The sequence below is a fragment of the Chiloscyllium punctatum genome, chromosome 2, assembly GCF_047496795.1.
Source record: "Chiloscyllium punctatum isolate Juve2018m chromosome 2, sChiPun1.3, whole genome shotgun sequence".
Classification (NCBI taxonomy): domain Eukaryota; kingdom Metazoa; phylum Chordata; class Chondrichthyes; order Orectolobiformes; family Hemiscylliidae; genus Chiloscyllium; species Chiloscyllium punctatum.
In genome coordinates, this window is record NC_092740.1 from 41,178,140 (window position 1) to 41,197,030 (window position 18,891).

At 40.6% G+C, this 18,891-nt stretch overlaps 1 protein-coding gene across 4 annotated transcripts in view; it reads right to left on the bottom strand.

Moving 5' to 3' along the window:
- Positions 1–18,891, bottom strand: part of pde8b (phosphodiesterase 8B) — a 311,487-nt gene that overhangs the window by 98,101 nt on the left and 194,495 nt on the right. For 2 of the 4 annotated variants that reach the window (XM_072547546.1, XM_072547530.1), the window contains exon 2: positions 4,373–4,429. In XM_072547546.1, the coding sequence (XP_072403647.1) occupies positions 4,373–4,429 (57 nt within the window). Of the gene's footprint in view, positions 1–4,372; positions 4,433–18,891 lie in introns of all 4 variants that reach the window. The other 2 variants (XM_072547538.1, XM_072547526.1) reach the window with 1 other exon arrangement.

Consider the following 18,891-nt stretch of genomic DNA (forward strand, 5'->3'; position numbering starts at 1 on the left):
AGGAATAGTGGGGCTTGTTTTCCAATGCACTACCCCAGCAAGTCATGACAATACCTCTTTGGTTTTTTAGTGGTTATCAGTTATTGTGAGGGGGTGGATATAGAAATAGGGAGGTTTGCTTCAGTTATACAGGGCATTGATGAGACCACATTTGGAGTACTTAAATAGGTCTCCCTATTTAAGGAAGGATGTAAACATACTGGAGACTGACAGACTAGGTTTGTATCCTTTGGAAGAAATCCAGAAATTGCTGGAGAAACTCAGCAGATCTGGTAACATCGGTGGAGAGAAAGCAGTTTCGAGTCTAGTGATCCTTCTTCAGAACGGTAACTGTTAAGAGGAACTTTGATTGAAACAAATAAAGTCCTGATAGGACCTGACATGGTGGATATGGAGAATATAGAACTAGGGGTTACTGTTTAAAAAAAAGGGGTCACGCATTTAAGACAGGGATGGGAGAATTTTTTCTCATCTTTTTAAGAGACTTTGAAACTCTCCTCCTCAAAAGATGGTGGAGGCAGCATTTTTGAACATTGTTATGCAAAGAGTTGAAAGGTTATTGAGGGTAGGAAGGAAGGTGGAGTTGAAATTAAAATCAGATTAGCTGTGATTTTATTGAATGGCGAAGAATACTGTAAAAGCCAAGTAGCCTATTCTTGTTCCTAATTCACGTGTTCTTGTGGGCGGCATGGTGGTTAGCACTGCTGCCTCACAGCACCAGAGACCCAGGTTCAATTCCCACCTCAGACGACTCTCTGTGTGGAGTTTGCACATTCTCCCCGTGTCTGCGTGGGTTTCCTCCGGGTGCTCTGGTTTCCTCCCACAGTCCAAAAAACGTGCAGGTTAGGTGAATTGGCCATGCTAAATTGCCCATGGTGTAGGGGAATGGGTCTGGGGGGTGTGCGTCGGTGTGGATTTATTGGGCCAAAGGGCCTGTTTCCACACTGTAAGTAATCTAAAAATTGTGTTTGGCTAAGCTGTGATATTAAGTTAACCAGTTCATTTTAGCCATGTACAGAGCTACAAAAAATGTATCGGGGGCTAAATTGAGGCTTTGTAAAGCATAAATGATGATAAATGCAGTCAATCATTACCAATTATTCCCACTCCACCACTTGCTTTATCAGCCATTGCACTATTTGTTTACTCCACTGTAAATTAACATGCATTTTGCTCACAGTAAGGTATCATTACCTATTGTGACAATGCTTAAACTATCCCTTGTAGTGATGAGGACATTAAGAATCTTCAAGGGGATTGAGTGAGGGGTGCAAAAACTTGGCAGATAGAGTTCAATGTAGAAAAGTGTGACATTATGTACTTTGTAGGAAGAATCAAAAGGCAGGTTATTATTTAAATAGAAAGAGGTTCCAACAAATTGCAGCACAGGGGGATCTGGGTGTTTTAGCATATGAAACACAACATATTAGCATACAGGTGCAGCAAATAAATCAGAAGGCAAATGGAATTTTGACCTCTATTGCTGTGGGGTTAAGAGTTTAAAAGTAGAAAAGTCTTGCTACAATTGTACAGGGTGTTGGTGAGGTTAACTATGGTATACTGCATACAATTTTGGTCCTTGTGATTAAAAGGGATATATTGGAGACAGTTCAAAAGAGATTCATTAGACTGATTCCTGGGGTGAAAGGTTGACTTAGCAAGAATAGCTAACTAACTTAAGCCTTTGTTCGGTAGAGTTTAGAACAATTAGGGATGATCTTATTGGAACATGTAACATTTTTAGAGAGCTCAACAGGGTAGATATTGAGGAGATGTTTCCATTAGTGGGGGAGTCTTGAAATAGGTGACACTTATTTAAAATTAAGACATGAGACAATTTCTTCTCTCAGAGACTCGTGAAAGTCTGGAATTCTCTACCCAGAGAATTGTGGAGGACTAATCTCTAAAGGTATCTAAAGTGGAGGTAGATAGATTTTTGAACTGTCAGGAAGCTGAGGACTATGAGGAGCGTGACAAGCATCTATCTGCCTTGAAAATATTCAAGGACTTTGTTTCCATCAGTTTTTCAGGAAGAGAGTTGCACAGACACATGACCATCTGAGAAATAAAATCACCTCATCTCTCTTTTAATTAGGTGACCCTGACTTTTGAACAGTGACCTCTAGTTTAAGATTCCATCATAGAGAGTAAACATCCTCACCACATCTACCCTGTCAAGACTCTTCAGGATCTTTTATGTTTCAATCAAGCTGTCTTTTACTTTTATAAACTGCAGCAGAGACAAGCTTAGTCTGGCCAACCTTTCCCCTCAGTCAAATCCTCTCATTCCAGGTATCAATCTAGTAATTCTTCTCTGAACTGCCTCCAATACATTTACATATTTCCTTAAACAAAATGACCAATACTATTCACAGTACTGAAGATGAGGCCCTGTAAATTGAAGCATAACCTCCCTACTTTTGTGATCTATTAGCTTCACAATAAATGATAACATTGTCTTAATTTTCTTAGTTACTTATGATAACTACATACAACTTTTGTGATTCATGCATGATGTCACCCAGATCCCTCTGCAATCTCTCATCATTTAGACAATAAGTTTCTATTTTCACAGTGATGATATCATGAGCATATCTCTTAAAGGTATATTGACCTGCCAACTGTGAGATATAGAGAACATAAATTGTGTGGTTTACTAAACCAAGCAGATAAATGTGATTGAAGAGATTCTATATCTTTCACTGAAAGAAGGCAATCACATTTTGCACATAGCAAGGTTCCACAAACAGCAATAAGATCCTGGCAAAATAATCTGATTTATTGATGACGCTTGAGATCTGAGGCTTGCTCAGGAACTTCTGGATGCCCTCCTCCTGCTTCCCTGTGAACAGAATCTTTGACAGAGCAGCCAGGGTCTCAATTTAACAATTGCCCAAGGACTGGCACCACCGACAATACAGCACTCTTTCACTTCAGGATTGGAGAGCCAGTCTGGATGATATACTGAAGTCGCTGGAGCAGTACTTGAGCCCATGACTTCTGGATGCGAAGATACAAGTGGTACTGTCTGAGCCAATCTCCCTTAAATGAAAAGAATGACTTCATCTGTTTAAGAAGATTACAATTCAGTTCAATGGAAATATTCAGTAGTTATTCGGTAACTACTTGTCTCTCAGATGGGAAGGCTGCTACCCTGGAATCAATGACTCAGCAAGCCAGGCAGCATCAGGAGGTGGAGAAGTCAATGTTTCAGGTATAAGCCTTCCTCGGGAGTGGGGGTGGGGCTAAGGGGAGCTGCAGATAAAGGCAGTGGGGGGGGGGGGGGGTTTGGGTGGGGAGAAGGCAAAGTGGTGACGTTGTGATAGGTGGTCACAAGTAGAGGTCTGGCCAGGGTTACACCCGAAACGTTGATTTCTCCACCTCCTGATGCTGCCTGGCTTGCTGTGTTCTTCCAGCCTCTTGCCTGTCTACGCTGGATTCCAGCATCTGCATTTTTTTTGTCTCTAACTTTAGAAAGAACGACACCATCAGTGAAAGAACAGTCTTTGGGTGGCTCAGCCACTGATGGAGGCTGCACAGATAATGGCTAAGGCATCCTTCTCCATGAGATTTTGGTACAATTGAATAACATGGTTACACTCTTATCATGATCTGACATTTCCATGCTGTTTGGAAACTATGCATCCAGTTCGGCACTTGCAGAAACACCAAAAGTGGACTCGTATCTAAATGAAGCATCCAGCCCTTTGTCATTCTCTGCATTTCTCAAGAAATGTTTTACCCCCCGGTCTAACATAAAGTACTTATAATACAAAATTCCACTCCTGCCTAATTCCAATAAAAGATTAGACATATTCTGCTTTTCGTCTATTTAAACAGTGGGAGGAATTTCACTTCTGTGAAGAGAGAGAAGATTGACGGCATCTAATTTCAAATATCATTATCCCCACAATCAGTTACACGGATATTTGCAGCATGTTAGTGATTAAAATCAATACATCTGTCACATTGGACAGAAGGTAGGTCAAAACAATATTATTTTTTCTGAAGCTCATTAAAATAAATCCGAAGGAGAGACTGGACTTTGACAGGTCGCTTTACAACCATGTTCCCAGATCCCTGCTTTTCCTTTATTGATCTGAGTTAATTGAAAAAAATGGTGAAAATAGCAATTTAACCTAAAATGAACATTTATAAAGTGTGGGTGTCTTACAGTGTTACAGCAGGTAAATGTTCTGCACAATATGATAAACAGGTATACAGACTAACAAGCTGACGTAAGAAGAACAATCAGTATTTTTCTGCAGTCTGAATATTTTACAGGTGGGAGTCAGGAGTCAGAGACGGTGACCATCATCTATTGTACTACATATAATCGTACAAGCGACAATCATCTAAAACAAGGTTTCACCTGGAAAGGATCTTGTGTCAGTCTCATAGGTCCAAAGTGTACTTCTGTAGCTGCAACCTGCTGGAAGAAAAACAATAGTGTCATTAACTTGTTCAGCTGAGAAGTAACATGGATATGCCAGCAAAACATTTGGAAGTGTAATTTTTAATTTTGCTGGAAATTAATAAAAATGATACATTTTATATTTTGTCTTGGTTTACAATCAATTAGATTGTCAACAATTAGCATGTTATTTCAGATTTGCATATTTATTAATGCAACATTTAAACACCTGTAATATCTTCTGTTATTAAAAGACATACTTCAGTCTCTCGTGTTCCCAGTGCAGTTTGCCGTGAACACATATTGTGAACATGAAGAACGATGTTTCAGCTTTCATTTTAATGGCTGCAAAATTGTAGTGAGGGAGTACATACTCCTAGCACATGAATCTCTGCAATTAAAACAGTTTCTTATTACCATCAACTCGAGAAAACATTGAGCTTTGGCAGTTATTACCTTCATGGCACATCTTCATAACAAAAACAGGTGGGAACTACAAGGACTGCAGTGTTTTGTGGAAGTGAAGAACAATACCATAATTTTATTTTATAATTTACTCGTCATTATTTTCAAAGTGAGTTGAAGAAAAAAATGTTATGGAATAAAAATAAAAAATCTATACCAGACACACTTCAACAAGAACTATTTTACTTTAAGTAAAAATGTAAGAAAACGAAATATTTAAACTTTTGCTTTTGCAGGTCGATAACACGTGCCTAAAAAAAAGTCTTATCTACTTGTTGTGTTTTGTTAACATAAATCAATCTCAAAAAAGTGAAAATGGCTTTCATGATTGTAACTAAGACACAATCCTAATTTAAGGTCAATTGTACTTTAGCGTTGGTGACAAATATGGAGGTAGTATTGAACTACATAAATTCCAGATTATACTTTATATCACCAAACTTCTTTAAAAACTGGAACAGCTATTTGAAAATCATAGGTGGCTGTACACAATAGTTTCAAGTTGATTTGTGGTTTTATTTATAACTGGACCCTCTCAGTGGCTGGGGAAGAACTGTACAGACTAGCCATTGAAAGACGATATAGTAATTTCCAACAATTCCACCTGGACACTAGCAGAGAAAATCAGCCACCTTTCACAGAACCTTCCCATTCCATTTAGTTCAACAAAATGAAAATCAGCCATATCCTAAAAAGAACATGGGACCACATCTGTACTGTCTGTTGGCATGAGGTAATTATACATTCCTTAGATTTGCTACCTCAAACTCAGTCAGTGGTCAGGGACAGTAGGGTGTAACCACCAGCGAGGCAGATAGAGGAACCCAGGAGGTCGTGCTGAAGGAGCTTCAGACCCTGAGCTTGTTTAACAAGTTTGAAATTCTTGCTCCTTGTGTGGATGAGAGTGGGGGCTATAGGGAGGATGAGAAAACTGACCATAGCACAGCATAACAACAAAAGAAAAAGGACACAGTATGTTAAAGATTGGTGGGAAGCCAGAGGATTGGGAAGCCTTTAAAAACCAGCAGAGAACTACTGAAAAAAAGCAATTATGGTGGAAGAAGATTAAAAATGAGGGTAACCAAGCTAGTGATATAAAAGAAAATTGCAAGTGCTTTATAGATTTTTAAAATTTAAAGAGAAAGGAAAGAGTGAACATTGGATTGCTGCAAAATAAGGCTGGAGAAGTAGCAATCGGAACATAGAAATGCAGCATAACTGAATAGATACCTAAATAAGACACTAGTATCATACCAGAACTTCAAGTAAGTCAGGGACAAAGGGTGAGTGTAATTGCCATCACTAAGGATAAATTAGCCAGACCAGATGGACTACGCCCCAGAGCTCTGAAGGAGATAGTTGAGGAGATTGTAGAGGTTTTGGTGGTGATTTTTCAGGAATCACTGGACTCAGGGAGAGTCCCAAAGGATTTGAAAATGGCTAATATAACACCACTGTTTGAGAAGGGAGTGAGGCAGAAGACAGGACACTATAGGATGGTTCTCCCGATCTCAGTAGTTGGTAAGATTTTCAAGTCCATTATTAAGAATGAGGGCGTGGGTTACTTGGAAATGCAGGGTAAAATAGGGCTGAGTCAGTACAGCTTTGTGAAGGGGAGGTCATGCCTAACCCTTCTGTTAGAACTCTTTGAGGGGTAATGAACAAGTTAGATGAAAGACAGCAGTGGACAGAATCTATTAAGATTTCCGGAAGGCCTTTGAAATAGTGCTGCACAGGAGGCTGTTAAATAAGAGTACGGTGTTAGGGACAAGGTACGAGCATGGAAAGAGGATTGATTGACTGGCAGAAGGCAGAGAGTGGGGATAAAGGGGTCTTTTTCAGGATGGCAGCTGGTGACTAGCAGAGTTCCACAGGGGTCTGTGCTGAGGCCACAACTATTCATATCATACATTAATGATCTGGATGAAGGAACTGAGGGCATTGTTGCTAAGTTTTCAAATGGTCCAAAGACAGGTGGAGGGGCAGATAATGTTGGGGAAGCAAGAGGCTGCTGACAGGGTAGAACCCATAGAATCCCTATAGTGTGGAAACAGGCCCTTCAGCCCAACAAGTCTACACCTTCAAAAGAGTTTCCCACCCAAACTCATTCCTCATTACTCTACATTTACCCCTGATTAATGCGCCTGAACATTACACGTCCCTGAGCACTATGGGCAATTTATCATGGCCAATTCACCTAACCTGCACAACTTTGCATTGTGGGAGGAAACCCACAAAGACACAGGGAAAATGTGCAAACTCCACACAGACAGTTGCCAAAGCTGGAAACCAGCCCGGGTTCCTGGCACTGTGAGGCAGCAGTGCTAACCACTGAGCCACCGTGCCACCCCTGCGTTCATGGTGGACAAAGAAATGGCAGATGGAATACAATGTTGAAAAGTGCGAGATAATGCACAGTGGTCAGAAGAATAGAGGCATAGGCTATTTTCTAGATGGGGAAAGATTTCAGAAATCCCCATAAAAAAAGGACTTGGGAGTCCTAATTCAGGATTTTCTTAAGATTAACAGGTAAGTTCATTTTGCAGAGGGAAGGCAAATACAATGTTAGTGTTCATTTCAAGAGGGCTAGAATATACAAGTAGAGGTATACTGCTGAGGCTGTGTGCAGCTCTAGTCAGATCACAGTAAGAATATTGTGAGCTAAGGAAGGATATGCTGGCATTGGAGGGGATCCAGAGGAGGTTTACAAGAATGATCCCAGTGATGAAGGGTTTGTTATATGAGGAGTGGTTGAGGACTCTGGGTCTGTACTTACAGTCATAGAGTCATAGAGACGTACAGCACGGAAACAGACCCTTCAGTCCAACTCATCCATGCCAACCAGATATCCTAAATTAATCTAGTTCCATTTGCCAGAAGGATGAGGGGAGAGCTCATTGAAACTTATAGAATACTGACACAGGCCTGAATGGTGTGGATGTGGAGAAGATGTTTCCACTAGTGAGACGAGAGTGAAGGAGTGACCCTTTAGAACTGAAATGAGTAGAAATTTCTTCAGTCAAAGGGCAGTTAATCTGTGGAACTCACTGCCCCAGAAGGCTGTGGAGGCCAAGTCATTGAGAGTCTTTAAGACAGAGGTAGATAGGTTCTTGATTAATAAGGGGAACAACCTATCTATCTCTGTCTTAAAGACAGTCAATGACTTGGCCTCCACAGCCTTCTGGGACAATGATTAATAAGGGGAACAAGAGTTATGGGGAGAAGTCAGGACAATGTGGTTAAGAAACACATCAGCCATGATTGAATGGCATAACAGACTTGATCGGCTGAATGGCCTAAATCTGATTCTAAAGCTTACGATCTTATGGTCTAATGCATGTAGAAACTAAAGAAGGTCTACCTCAAGAGACATTCTAAAGTTAACTCATTTATATAATACAAACTATGGGCGCTAAAGGTCTGCCAGTAGTGGGGCACTACAATGGGTGAACACAGATATTCAGAAAGGTATCAACAAATTTCTATTTTGAAAAGTTCCATCCAGTTAAATGGCAAAGCCGGCTTTTGGGCAAAATCTAAATTAGGTGAAGGGTCAGAAAAACACAGACAAAGATTTCAGACAGTGATAAGGAGATGCTGCTAACTGATAAAAGGAGGGATGCAATACTGAGGAGAAGCCATTACACAGTTCAGCTTGAGACTTGAGAATGATGTAGTTATGGCGATGAGAGGCATCTCCATAACTCTTTTGAGTGTTTGGAAAAAAAATTGCACAAAGTCAGCAAAGATATGATTGCTTTAAAATAAATCACTTGGCAGCTAATTCAATCTTAGAGATGTACAGGGCAGGAATAGGAGGATAGAGCAGATGAATGTCTGGCTGAGGAGCTGGTGTATGGGAGAAGGATTCACATTTTTGGATCATTGGAATCTCTTTCGGGGTAGAAGTGACCTGTACAAGAAGGACAGACTGCACTTAAATTGGAAGGGGACTAACATACTGGCAGGGAGACTTGCTCGAGTTGCTTGGGAGGATTTAAACCAGTAAGGTGGGGGTGGGGAGAGAGAGAGAGAGAGAGAGAGAGAGAGACCCAGGGAGATACTGACGAAAGAGATCAATCTGAGACTGGTACAGTTGAGAACAGAAGTGAGTCAAACAGTCAGGGCAGGCAGGGACAAGGTAGGACTAATAAATTAAAATGCATTTATTTCAATGCAAGGGGCCTAACAGGGAAGGCAGATGAACTCAGGGCATGGTTAGGAACATGGGACTGGGATATCATAGCAATTACAGAAACATGGCTCAGGGATGGGCAGGACTGGCAGCTTAAAGTTCCAGGATACAAATGCTACAGAAAGGGTGGCAAGAGAGGAGGGGGAGTGGCATTTTTGATAAGAGATAGCATTGCAGCTGTGCTGAGGGAGGATATTCCCGGAAATACATCCAGGGAAGTTATTTGGGTGGAACTGAGAAATAAGAAAGGGATGATAACCTTATTGGGATTGTATTATAGACCCTCTAATATTCAGAGGGAAATTGAGAAACAAACTTGTAAGGAGATCTCAGCTATCAGTAAGAATAATAGGGTGGTCATGGTAGAGGATTTTAACTTTCCAAACAAAGACTGGGATTGCCATAGTGTTAAGGGTTTAGATGGCGAGGAATTTGTTAAGTGCGCACAAGACAATTTTCTGATTCAGTATGTGGATGTACCTACTCGAGAAGGTGCAAAACTTGACCTACTCTTGGGAAATAAGGCAGGGCAGGTGACTGAGGTGTCATGGGGGAGCACTTTGAGGCCAGCGACCATAATTCTATTAGATTTAAAATAGTGATGGAAAAGAAAAGACCAGATCTAAAAGTTGAAGTTCTAAATTGGAGAAAGGCCAATTTTGATGGTATTAGGCAAGAACTTTCAAAACTGAAAAATGTGTTGTAGGTGGAAAAATGTTGTCGGCGGAAGATGAGGCACTCTTCCTCCAGACGTCGTGTTGCCATGGTCTGGCGATGGAGGAGGCCAAGGACCTGCATGCCCTTGGTGGAGTGGGAGGGGGAGTTAAATTGTTCAGCCATGGGGTGGTTGGGTTGGTTGGTGTGGGTGTCCCAGAGGTGTTCTCTGAAATGTTCCGCAAGTAGGCGTCCCGTCTCCCCAATGTAGAGGAGGCCACATCGGGTGCAGCGGATGCAGTAAATGATGTGTGTGGAGGTGCAGGTGAATTTGTGATGGATATGGAAGGCTCCCTTGGGCCCTTGGAGGGACGTGAGGGGGGAGGTGTGGGCGCAAGTTTTGCATTTCGTGCGGTTGCAGGGGAAGGTGCCGGGAGTGGAGGTTGGATTGGTGGGGGGGGTGTGGACCTGAGAGGCTTTTGGATGGGTATATGAGTAGGGAGGGTTTGGAGGGATATGGGCTGGGTGCTGGCAGGTGGGACTAGATTGGATTGGGATATCTGGTCGGGTTGGACGGGTTGGACCGAAGGGTCTGTTTCTATGCTGTACATCTCTATAACTCTATGACTCTATAAAGTAGACTAGGACTGCCCTGCTGGGTAGCACACATCTTGATCCTTGTCCAGAAACAAAGTATTCATATTAACTGTCTTGCTTCCATCAGGAAATGTTCTGCGTGGACAACTCACAACCAGGATCCTGATTGAGTGTAGTTTCATTTCAAGCATCCATTCCACAAATCTTGACAGATAATAACCTCAGGATCTTGTGACTGTACAGTCCACTGCCAGCATGTATTCCTCATGCAGGAGGAAAGAATGGACTGGCTCTTTAAAAAAGCACATTTCAATATCTTGCTTTTTATAACAAGGGAAGGAACAATAGCCATAATTGGCTTCCAAATGGTCCTGGCATTTGTGGATAGGAGTCATGGAGGGATAGAGGTCTATAACACAGAAAAAGGTTCTTCAGCCCATTGAGTCGAAAAACTACCACCTAACCATTCTAATCCCGTGGTTCTGTTCGCCGAGCTGGGAATTTGTCTTGCAAACGTTTCGTCCCCTGTCTAGATGACATCCTCAGTGCTTGGGAGCCTCCTGTGAAGCGCTTCTGTGCTGTTTTCTCCGGTATTTATAGTGGCCTGTCTCTGCCGCTTCCGGTTGTCAGTTCGAGCTGTCCGCTGTAGTGGCCGGTATATTGGGTATACTATAAATACCGGAGAAAACAGCACAGAAGCGCTTCACAGGAGGCTCCCAAGCACTGAGGATGTCACCTAGACAGGGGACGAAACGTTTGCAAGACAAATTCCCAGCTCGGCGAACAGAACCACAACAACGAGCACCCGAGCTACAAATCTTCTACCAAACTTTGAACATTCTAATCCCATTTTCCAGCGTTTGGGCCAGAGCTTTGTATGCATTGGTATTCAATTGTACAACTAAATAATTCTTAAATGTTATGAAGATTTCTGCCTCTGAAACCCTGACAAACATGGATTTACCATTTCCCACCACCCTCCAGGTGAAAAACTTTTTTTCATAACTCTTCTAAATGTCTTGCCACTTACCTTAAATCTATGCCCCCAGTAATTGATCCTCTACCAATTGGAAACATTTCTTCCTATCTACAGTGCCTTCAATTGATTTATGACAATAAGTTCCTGTTTTTAGCTAATGTTCCTATATATTATTCAATTTCATCATTTGCTACCACATTACACATAAGGTATACACAAAATGATTGATGAAGATGGAATGCCACTCGAGCACACCAAAGCGAACAGTAGTGCTTTTTTCTCAATAGACTGCAAACCAAGAGCAAGGAGTCAAGATTTCTGAAATACTTTTCCCAGCTTCACAGCAGTCCTGACGGACATTTGTTGCCATTAAGTCCGGATTTTTATTAAATTCAAATTTCCCCATTTTAATAGGGTGGGAATTGAACTCTTTCCCTAGAACATTAGATGGGGGCTCTGGAAAACATCTAGTGCAGCAACATTATCATACACTACCACCTCCCCAGCCTTGATGTCAGCAAACGAAATGGTCCAAACTGAAATATAAGTAATGGGTGAATTTTTTCTGGAAACAAAACAGGTGTTGACAGTTGGCCCAAACTGAGGCCCAAGGCTGAACATAGCGCAAGCCTCATGTATCAACTCTGGGACATGTACATGTCAGTAAGCATAAGTAATTGTTACCCCAAAGTCTTGAAGACTCACAGAAAATGCTTGCAATAATATTAAGCTTGCAATCTGTGTTGGGTTCAGTTGACCACTCTAAACTGTGTCAGCTTCACATTTATAGTTTACAACATCACCGAGATCATTGATCAACAGCCAATTGCACGCATTCTTTTTATTCTCTTTCACCATACTTAAAATACTTGATGACTGCTTTCTTACGTACTCCCCCAGTTAGTATGAATATTTACATGGCTATTTGGATATGGTGTCCCAGCCATCTACGTTTTCTGTCCCCACCAAACTATATCTGTTTGCTTTTGCTCAGTACCTTCAATTTAAAAATTCTTAACCCTATGTTCCTTTCAAGACGATTTAAATCAAAGTGGCTATTGTTTGTGACATTTCCCTTTTAACAATATTTGTGGAAAAAAACGCTATTGTTCCATCAATTTCTCACATCTTGATCTGCATTGAGCTTGTTTCTTGTGCATTCAAAGGATTAAGGTGATATTGACCCTGAAAAACTACAAGGTCACTTATAAATATAACATTTCCAAAAATGCTGCTGACTCAATGTTGATGCCAAAATGTGAGGGTCAGTTCATTCACATGTCGATTGGCACAGGACAAGTTCAAGAGCGTTGTTAAACGAGGCTGGGTTAAAAATTGCAGCTTACAGTGTAGCAACGCTAGGCTGGAGGATCAGAACTTGGGTTTTAAAAGCTGCAACTCCTTTGATTTTCTGCAAATAATTCTCTTCAAATATCTTGGCCTGGACTTTCTTCACTAAGGTGGGATTTGAGAAACTTCCCAGCTTCACATGCCCACCTCAGAAAAACGTGCACACAAAGGCACGGCTATAGTCAGACCAAAAAGAGATTCTCTGGGCCTCAACTCTCACGTGCCCTTGACCCCACTATACTCTACCATTTCCATTATGTCAATCTCTGTCTCCCTGCCCATCCCTCAGATCAAGGAGAGATGTATTATGTGACAAGTCATGACTATATAAATAGGTTGCCCACTTTGATAGTTACAGATAAAGTTATCAGTCACCAGTGCAATGCATTTCCATGTTAAGAATTAAAATGCTCTGACTGAAAGGTGTTCCATGTTGTCAATGGGTTGGAGTTGATGCACATCAGAAAACACTATAAAATGCCTGAAATACTTATGAGGTATCCTGAAGCCATGGTTTATGGTGGGTGGACTTTTCCTGGCAAGCCTTTCCTGAGATCTCCTAGTTGTGATGAAAGGTTCGTAAGCTGTTGGTGCATGAGCTGCTGATTGTTGTAGATCATTTTATGTGTCAAGTGTGAACCTTGGCAGATGTGTGAGAGTCAAGTAACAGTGTGGTTCAAGTAGTACTACATTGACAGCTACAATGAAGTGACAGACATTGACTGCATATGAGACATCTGATGGACTTGCTGGCAGCCAAACTCATAAAGAGCAGTCCTTTACAATCCTGCACAAAGGTAATTTATACAAATCAGGGCATGAAACATTGTATAGATAACGGTTCAGATCCTAGAGAAGCAGCACATCATTCATCCTCTTGCAGAACTGGTGCCAGGTTCACTTGGGCTACCCCTGTCTGCTGATCTCAGCAGCCAACTTTCCCTCCAGGTTGCCATCTCCTGGGAAAAGTACTCCTCCCCTCCAAAACAGCCCACAAGAGGACTTCAACAGAGGCATTGCTTAACAGTGGCACTGCTTTTTGCTGGGTCTCTGAAATCTTCAAGGGTGGGTTGGGGTGATGATCAGAGGTTGAGTAATGCTCATGGATTGCAGAGAGAGAGCGAGAGAGCGAGAGAGAGAGAGAGAGAGAGAGAGAAAGAAAGAGACCAGTGCTGTCTGGGAACTTTTCAACTTTGGCACTTACATGTTAGGAGCCCAGAAGTTCCAAGCAGACTTCAGAACTTCCTCCTCACATACCAATACGATTCAGAGATTTGTCCATGCGTGAATATGCGATGAACTGAGATAAATGTAATCCCATGGGAAAACCCAATCCATCTCCAAGCAGTAGAGCTTCCAACCTGCCTTAACACTTCATCTCAAATAAGGCAAGTTGAACTTCCATTTTGGAGCCATTTAGCTTTATTTGCTTCCTTCTTTTTTAATGTGGACAGAAGAATCCTGAATTCTAGGCAGAATTATGGGTTGCTCACTGATAAGCACTCATACTGTCAATTCACTGTACCATAGCAAAATGTAAAACAATCCAAAATTCCACTTGTAGCCAGAAACGTCATCTGAAGATCCTACACCTGACCTGCTGATCTCAGTAACTTCACTGTCGTGATACATTGTGATGAGCTGGATGGCAGGAAAGCTTACAAATTGCTGAGGTAAGTGTCAAAATCGGTGTCTGATGTCTTCCAGTCACCATGTCATACTACCAGTAAGTGGCCCAGCGGCCCACCACATGATTAAAGGAGGTGGCCAGTTATGGGCCACTTTACATCTCCACATGAATTTTGTGGAGGGCCCACTCCTATCTTGGAAGACCATTAGACCTATTTGTTTTCAGTCCCTTCAAGATCACAACATTTTAAAAATAAGATTTTAATTTTCCTGTACTTATCTTAAAGGATAGCACAACAGCTTTCACATTTTAAAAATTTTACTGCAACAAACTCACCAAAATCAATTTACACTAACGTGACTTGGTAGGCAACCCATATACTGTACTAACTACAGGAGAGATATCCTTTCATAACCAGAAATGTCACGCTGCATTTATACATCACTCTGCACACTGCACAGATGAGCTTAAAATTGAAATCTCTCCTGGGCCTAATAAGACCTCTTCCTGCTGACCTTACCAGGGTGAAACAAAATTCCTTTCACTCAACCTTCTGAATATAAGCAAATGAATCTCTGTTTGCAAGGCACAGAATGGTGATTCTATGATTTTTAATTCTTCAAGATTTGGTTCCTTAAAAAAATGGGTAACATCCTCATTAGCCTTGGCTTGGGAGTTACCCCAACAATAGTTCTTTTCAAACAACAACAGAAATTGCTGGAGAAGCTCAGCAGGTTTGGCAGCATCTGAGGGAAGAAAGCAGAGTTAACATTTTGAATCCAATGACTCTTCTGCTTTTTTTCTGAGTAACACTGCAGTTCCTCTTGTGTGTTGTTTACCAAAATTGTTCACTCTGACTGCCTCTGAGCCTGTATGGCATGTAGTCTGTCTTTTCCTTTGCACCCAGATGTTAAAGTTTTCATTAGGGCTTGATCTGGGCCTCCTAACACCAGAGCAATTTGTAGGAATTTGGGTTCGTGGCAGGGACAATAATGTCTGATGTTTGATTGGAATAAGTTTCAACTCATCCAATCTGAATGCTGGAGAAGATAATTTACTGTAGTATAACAAACATATTATAAAATGGGACAAGTAGGCAACAGGAAATGATTAAAAACAGAGCAGTGTCCAGCTCAATCGTCCTTTCATCTTGCACTATCTTTATTAACATGTTCTCAGCAGCCTGTAAAAGTCTACATTGTGCTCTGATAACTTAGCTGAAGTGGACAAGGTGAAAGTGGTTTTGATAAAGTAGAGCTCGATGTTGCCAGCATCTACATGAAAATTAATACTGTGCTTTTTTGCTGAGAAATAGGAGGGGCCAAGGATCAGTCCTTTAGGATACTAGAAATAATGGTGCCAGAGTGTAATGAGAAGCTGGAGTGATTGATAGCCTGAGTCTGATTAAATAGACAAGAGGAAGCAGCAAAAAAAAACAGTCCCATTTAGCTGAACAATAGTCAAGAAGGCTTTAGATGTGGATAGTATTGCAGATAGGACATGAGGTTTACCTTGGTCATACTTACATAGTTGTCATTTGGGACTTTAATGAAACCATAACTTACAAGAATCTGATGCTGCTGTTTTATTGACATACATTTTTCTAAATTACATTTTATAATTTCTGAATTACCTGAGGCACATCTGATGTTCGTAAACTGACTACTGTTTTCTTTCAGAGCCACAATGTTAGTCTGGGAAAGAATGACTCTAACGGTACAAAAACATTCTAAGATATGAAAATTTCATTACAACAACAATTTATACCAATTGAGTCCAACATAATAAACTGACCCGTGGTCATTATTACATTTCTTCTTGAATATCTGATCCTCTGTAAGTTCATCCAGTTATAACACAACAGATAGATGACTCGAGGACACAAAAGAACAAAAAGACCGTAAGCCAAGTATATTTGATTTTACCTTTACAATTACCTGATAATCAAATAAGCGTCAGTTAAAAAGTGAGAACCTGAGGTGTGTCACCTTTTGGTGGCAGTTAGACTGAAAAAGTGAGCAACCCATGGGAAAAAAAAGCATTTAGACTTTGTTTCCCTACAATTCCCCACAAAGCTTAAGGTGGCTGAAAAGATGAGAGGCCAAACAGAAGTACTTATGAAAGATTAAATGGAGATGGTTAAGGACTTGCTGAAGGACATTCTGGTGGAATTGATGCTGTTTGCACAGCAGATAATTCAAATGAGAAGCATACAAAGGTTAGGCTCCTAACTAACTCAGTTCCTATTGGCAGCCCATCTTAACTCCTGCTGGCAACCCTAAGAGTCATTTATAACTCATGCAAATTAATCCATTAATTTTTCATGCAAATTCATTTCTCAGGAGTGTTTGGATTTGGTATCAAATTAGTTATTAATAACTTCTAATGCAATTGCATTAAATACCACACTTCCATTGAAAATGAAATTAATTAAAATTCAAGCCATAATCAATCATGACCTATCCAAACTGCATCAATCATTTAAGAACATAGGCTCATTCAAAATCTATTAGCTTAGAATTAATTGGCAATTTAAGCAATTTTAAAGCAACCATTAAGTAGTTGCTTTACTTATTCTTTTTATTATTTTCTTTAACTCCACCCTTCGCTGTCCTTCACTTACACCAGGCCCAATGAAAATGCTTGAGGAACAGTGTGGTTAAAGTCAAAGAAGGGACCTGCTCATATCTACCTCAAATTCATCATGCATCATTTTTACAGATATGATCTCAGCAGCACACAAAAACCTCACCTCAGACAAGCGAGGACCTCCTTCAAGTGCAAATATAATTCAATCCCTAATTAGATTGCAATGCACTGTTGGACAATCAGTGCCCAATGGCAGCATTATTACAGAATCTTGGTGCCACAACGAGCAAGTCCAGAAGAGGACCAAGATGATAAATGATTTTCAAATGATTTTAGATCCTTTACTGTTCCAGGCTTCTTTCTTTATCCAACCATGATCAGCACTGCTAGAAACAGCCCCCCTCTGAAGCTCTTACCCAACCATAGGATACCTTTGGTCTTCAATGGCAGCCTGCCACCATGCCATTTCCCATTTTCTCACTCCCAACCTCGTTGCAACCAGTTTTGAGTAGTTCTGAGATATTACAATGAGACTCTGGGGTTAAAATGACTTGGGCTTCAGTGTGCCACTGAGTGAGCATGCTGCTGCTCACAGGGCACATTCAAGCCCAGAGTTAAAACCAGGATTGTTAGGTTTGGAGAGTTTCTCATACCCATTGAATATTCTGTTGTGTTACTGGTACATTGGAAATGGAAGAGGAGAATTAAATGGGAATATTAAGACAAAGAAGACAATCAGGCAGATATTGAAATGAGCGATAAAGTATTAATCTATGAATGTTACATTTCTTGGTCTACCTGAAGGGTTCTAACAAAACTGCTTAAATCAGTTAAATGTACCCATAATACTTGAGTGTGCCCTGTGAGCAGCAACATGATCACTCTGGCTTTATAGACCAGACCAGACCCCCTCAAAATATTTCAAGAAGGTAGCCTAAACTCCAAAGTTTTCCTTTTTTTAGAGACAAATGTAAAGTGCCTGTCCAAGATGCAACATGACCGGTCAAACTATTTAACCTTAAGCAAAACACAATTTATTTATAACTGTGGTTAAAATACAACCAAATAAAGAAGAATTTAGAACAATTTTACTCTTATGGGAAAATTTAACAGAATAATAAATACAGTAACTATTACTAATTAACTGTTCCAATAGAGTAACATCCCATAAACACGTTTGGCAAAAAGGAAAACTCAGACACAGATTCTCACATGCAGTTTTCCTATCCAGGAGGAAAACACATCAAGAGAAAATTCATAGAGAGTAGCAGCCAGGAGACATTCACTGATTCTCCAACTCTGCTGAGACTCTAATATCTTCTGTTCAAAGCTAAACCTAAAAACCCAGAAATCCTGATCTGTGAGAGCTGGCCACACCCATTCAGGTTGTTTAAAAATAAACCCAAGGCCTCCCAAGCTGGGTCTGATATACTACTCAGCACCTCTGCCTTACAACCTCTCTTCAAAAATAACCAGGATAAAATAGCTTCTTAAAGTCACCACATTGTCACACGTGTCTTGCAAAAATGTTGGTAACTGTAAGCAAATAAGATAGAAAATCAACACCAGAAATGTTATTTAACAATTGAAACAAAACTAAATGTCTTATCAACTATTACTCAGCAAGAGCCTCAGTGCTTAGGAGCCATGCGTTTTTATTTAATATAACATTGAACCCTGCTATATCCCAGCAAAAATAAGCACTGAACTAAGAATGCCTCCCTTTAACAATGCTTTAATCAAGCTGGACTGTGTAATTACTGAGAAAACATTACTAATAAAAGGGTTTCCATTAACATATTTTCCAACTGCATTTTTAAAGAACTTTGTAATTCTCTTGTCCATTTTGACTCATATTACTCATCTTACAGTCCTCATCCAGTCAATAATAGTTTCATTAGCACTCTTAACAATCAGTGATGTGCTTGAATCAGACGTTCTCAGCTCGAATGTTCTGTTTCCATGGTAACACTGTTTATTCTTTATGCAAGAAATGTTTTTAACAGAGTGTCTAGGTT